Source organism: Oratosquilla oratoria, chromosome 13 (genome assembly GCF_046742065.1).
Source record: "Oratosquilla oratoria isolate Oo_2021 chromosome 13, ASM4674206v1, whole genome shotgun sequence".
In the NCBI taxonomy this organism is placed as follows: Eukaryota; Metazoa; Arthropoda; class Malacostraca; order Stomatopoda; family Squillidae; genus Oratosquilla; species Oratosquilla oratoria.
In genome coordinates, this window is record NC_134789.1 from 23,107,942 (window position 1) to 23,112,941 (window position 5,000).

A 5,000-nucleotide genomic window follows, 5' to 3' on the forward strand; every position below is an offset into this window, starting at 1 on the left:
GGCCTAGGGATCCGAAGAATTCGGGGAAGGGACCCGCGCAGCTGAATGCGCATCTTCACAGCAATATCGCATTCAGTATGTATTTCAAGTGTTGTAATATAATTGACACCAGGATCAATGTAACAAGACGTTTGGAAATTAATTGTACTAACAAAGCACTACTGGTCACCGGTGATTTTCTTGAGGGAATCAAACTTCGCGCTATCGCGAAAATTTTCCTCTGCAAGACGCCTTCATTGTTCGCGAAAATTCTGGAACCTGTGGGTCCAATAGCCCGTAGTCACGCAAGTAGCTGCAAGGTCATTTCCATGATCACGTGACGACTATAAATATATAATGATGATATGCAATAAGCCACACAGATGGTTCTCTCTATTGTGAAAAAAAATCGGAAAGAAAAAGCTTTTCTAAATATGCTTCTGGTACCCGGTTATTCCCAGTCTTGCTGAAGAGGAGGCACGGAGGCGAATAAGATGGCTTGGCAACAGGCAGAATAAAATCTATTGCTCTTGGTTGTAAGGGGTTGTGAGAGAAACCCCTTTGTATGCTGTCCTAGCAGGCCTGAGGAAAGTTAGACTAATCCACCTGCAACATCTTTATTATGTGTTTTTGCCATATACAGTGGCTCACTTTTCTTAAGACCAACAGACACATAATATGCTTATCTGTTAAAGTCTGGAGTTAAAGAAATCGCAATTTATGACGTATGCCTTAGCTCTAAGTCAAGGTCTAGACAAGAGCAAGGCTTTTCACCTCGGAAAGAGATCAGGAGGAAGTATGACAGTCACTCTGACTCAGCAATTTCCTCGCCTCTTCATGACGTCATATCGTTGGTTTTCATCCCAAAGTGAACTGCCGTCTTCTTGTTTAGACCTCGGGCTTCAGGTCACATTGTCATTGGTCCGACTGCAAAAAGGTGAACGCACATGTAGAGCCACTATGTGTGTTCGTGGTCAAAAGTCCTGACCCACCCTGTCATAGTTTGTTATTGAATGTTCACTATGTTTCTTTCTATACTAAAAAACATTTTACTCTAAAGTGACTATAGTAGATTGATCAAAATAGTAGTATCAACGTATATATATATATATATATATATATATATATATATATATATATATATATATATGTGTGTGTGTGTGTGTGTGTGTGTGTGTATTCACCTCGGATCTGCTGCAGCCTCTGTCGAGACAGCCAGACACCACCCTACGGCAGCGAGCTCAGAGCTCATTATTTGCCGATCTCTGGGTAGGTCTGAGACCACTCACACACCACACACCGGGACAGCAAGGTCACAACTCCTTGACTAACGTCCCGTACCTACTCGCTGCTAGGTGAACAGGGGCTACACGTGAAAGGAGACAAACCCAACTTATCTCCGCCCGGCCGGGGAATCGAACCCCGGTTCTCTGACTTGTGAGGCCAGTGCTTTACCAATCCGCCACCGAGCCGTGTGTGTGTGTGTGTGTGTGTGTGTGTGTGTGTGTGTGTGTGTGTGTGTGTGTGTGTGTGTGTGTGTGTGTGTGTGTGTGCATGTGTGTGTGTGTGTGTGTGTGTGTGAAGAAGGTGGAAAAAGAAGTCATGGGTCTAGTTCCGAGTTTCTAAGTTTATTCCTGACCGGTTTCGCTCTATGCTTCTTCTGAAGAAGCATAGAGCGAAACCGATCAGGAATAAAATCAGAAACTCGGAATTAGACCCGTGACTTCTTTTTCCACCTTCTTCAACTTGTCACAATGTACCAGCATATATATATATATATATATATATATATATATATATATATATATATTTTTTTTATGTATATATATATATATATATATATGTATATATGTATATATATATATATATATATATATGTGTGTGTGTGTGTGTGTGTGTGTGTGTGTGTGTGTGTGTGTGTGTGTGTGTGTGTGTGTGTGTGTGTGTGTGTGTGTGTGTGTGTGTGTGTGTGTGTGTGTGTGTGTGCGCTTATATATATATCCTGCAATAACGTCGTAAGTTTCAACCGTCTTCTTAGATCTGGGTCCTGCAATATTGATAGGCGGGGCATATTTGAGCACTTTTCGCTCAAATTACGTGGTGGCTGTCATCACCAGTGATAGGGCAGCATCACAAACATCACCTTGTAAGACGAGTAATACCACAGGAGTTGTCAACACCACAAATAGTGGCTTTTGTCATTCATATATATATATTTTTAGTTAATCGTGATAAATATCACATGGTATTAGTATAAGTCACATATCACTATCACCTACGCCATTGACTGTCATATCAGTTGTCATTAGCTGCTGCAGTCAGTTTGATTGCTGATTGCGATAAGTAGCACGGGACAGTTATTGTGCAAACATTTTGAATACGGAAATAATAGGAACAAGTTAATCTGTGTTCAGGGAGATTAGATTCCTTTACAGTAACGTCAAAATGTAAATGAACATACCATTTTGTCGGTGTTTTTCTACTTGCTGTGGTGTCGGATGTAGAAGTCTAAAGCCGCCGCTCGTAGGGCTGGTGCACTAAATCAGTAAAACTACGGCTTTTTCTAAAATGTTAATACATGAAAGAATTTTGCAAACAGTTTGTATCAAAAATGAGAAAGCTGCGCAAATCCGCCTGCGAGTGCGTGCTAGTCCTCTGGCAGCAGACGAACAAGCGGCTGGCGGGACAGCTCTGTCGGGAGCTTTATATCCAGCCGAGTCGTCGGTCACGTGACCAACACTGCAGCACGACAGCGGGGAAACAAACAGTTCACTGCAGAAATTGAATTGAAGAAAAAAAAAACTCATACGCAATTGTAGTCAAATATTCATATGTAATGCCATGAATTATTTGTTCAATTTCGTTCAAAGAAAACGGGAGAAAATTGGAGAGAAGGAAACCGTTAAGATAATTTAGGGCTCCTACTGGATGTCGCAGCCAAGACCACGCCCTTGAACTTCGCTCGTCGCATCTGCTGATCTTAAGGCTATGTCTTGACGAATTCCTATATCATGGAACCTCAACCATGAAGGTGCTGAGCTGCCCACACATCGAAATGAAAATATATTAATGTTCCCGTAGACTTATTTATTTATTTATTTTGTCCTAATGCAGTATTTGTCAGCCACTATTGATGTTCCTTCTTTTACTTGTTGCGGATATAGTACGGTTTCCGCCAACTCGTTTGTTGTTTTCGGTATCCTATAATCAACTTCACCTGGTGCATGCCTCAAACTGCTGCAGTTCAAAATTTACCCTCCATACCCCAGGACTTTTTTCTCTTCACATAATATATATATGTTTTGTTGGGGGGGGGGGTTGGATATTAACTACACAAGTTTTATTCCACCATTTTTTAAGAACAAGGAATCAGTCAGCATTATCTTAAGAGTGGATATTAATGTCCATCCGCAGGAGAAAGCCGACTCGCTTCATAGTTTCTACTCTCCTCTCTCCTCCTTTACCTTCTCTATTGCTATCTCTATGACTTCAACTCTTCATTGTCCTTTCACGCTATAGGTAGGCTTAGAGATGGGGTCAGTAAGAATACTATATACGTATTTCCTGAGTGTTTTAAGAGGTGTAATAAAAAAGTAAGAGGTAGTTCAAGGCTTGCAGCCTCACCTCCAGAAGGGAATTTTTGCTAAAGAGAGAGAGAGAGAGAGAGAGAGAGAGAGAGAGAGAGAGAGAGAGAGAGAGAGAGAGAGAGAGAGAGAGAGAGAGAGAGAGAGAGAGAGAGAGAGAGAGAGAGAGAGAGAGAGAGAGAGAGAGAGAGAGAGAGAGAGAGAGAAGGTGGATGTAATACCACGGTAGCTTAGCCAGGGGGAGCTTCATTCCTTCTCTCGTGCAATCACCTCGTTTTCTAAACAATGGCACCTATATTAAACAGATAAATAAAAAAATAAATATTTTGGAGGGGAAATAGCCTACAAGTAAAACAAAAAATAACAACATGAAATAAAGTGGTAGATAGATCACAAATGAGAAATCAATATATGGATGAATAAACAGAAATTCAAATAAATATTCATAACCATAACAGTGTATTCCACTACTTCAGTTTAGCGCCTTGCGTCTGACAATTTCAAATTTCAACAAGAAGTGAAATCACTACTTGTCCTCACATTAAACTGTTCAGTGATGTGACTATTTTTTCTCGCTTGTGACAGAGATCGTCTTTCCACGATATGATTTTGTTGCTTAAAAAGTCGTCTACTTGTATGTATCTTAAGCTTAAATCTTTCTTCTCTCCTCTCATCCCAGGATGCACGCACACAGACACACACACACACACACACACACACACACACACACACACACACACACACACACACACACACACACACACACACACACACACACACACACACACACACACACACACACACACACACACACACACACACACACACACACACACACACACACACACACACACACACACACACACATACACATAAATGGCGGCAGGATACTCACCACTAAGGAGTAATTCACACGAAGAAAATTAAAGGTAGTTAGTTCGTCTGCATTTGGAATATGCTGTTTCCAAATATCAAAAATAAATCATACGAAAATCAATTAAAACATATGAATCTGTTTTTCCTAAGAAAGCGTAGACTCAGAGGTGACTTGATACAGGCATTTTAAGGTTCTAAAGGGGATTGACAACATCAAAAGTGACAACATTTTTACACTGAATGAGAATCCGACTAGAAATAATGGTCTCAAACTGTCAGGAAATAGATTTACTTTGGAAGTGGGTCGAAACAACTTCGCCAACCGTGTAGTTAATGAATGGAATAGACTTCCTGCAGAGGCAGTGCAATGTAGTTCAGTTCGAAGATGTAAGATTCGTTTAGATAAACATCTAAGCAAGATGCTATAATGACTGCCATTTATTTTATATATTATTTGTTTATTTGTTTGTTATTATTTGTTTATTTGTTTGTTATTATTGTTTGTTTATTATTTGCTTGATTCTCATTTATTGTCATTTATCTGTCAATTTATTAGTATTT

At 40.1% G+C, this 5,000-nt stretch overlaps 1 protein-coding gene across 1 annotated transcript in view; it reads right to left on the reverse strand.

Annotated features, from left to right (window-relative positions):
• The window catches only part of LOC143032348 (tubulin alpha-4A chain), a 52,982-nt gene extending 50,308 nt beyond the window's left edge, over positions 1–2,674 (reverse strand). Inside the window, exon 1 of the mRNA XM_076196940.1 lies at positions 2,441–2,674. Coding sequence (XP_076053055.1) covers positions 2,441–2,443 — 3 coding nt within the window. The 5' untranslated portion in view covers positions 2,444–2,674. The remainder of the gene's footprint in view (positions 1–2,440) is intronic.
• Positions 2,675–5,000: the final 2,326 nt, after the last annotated feature.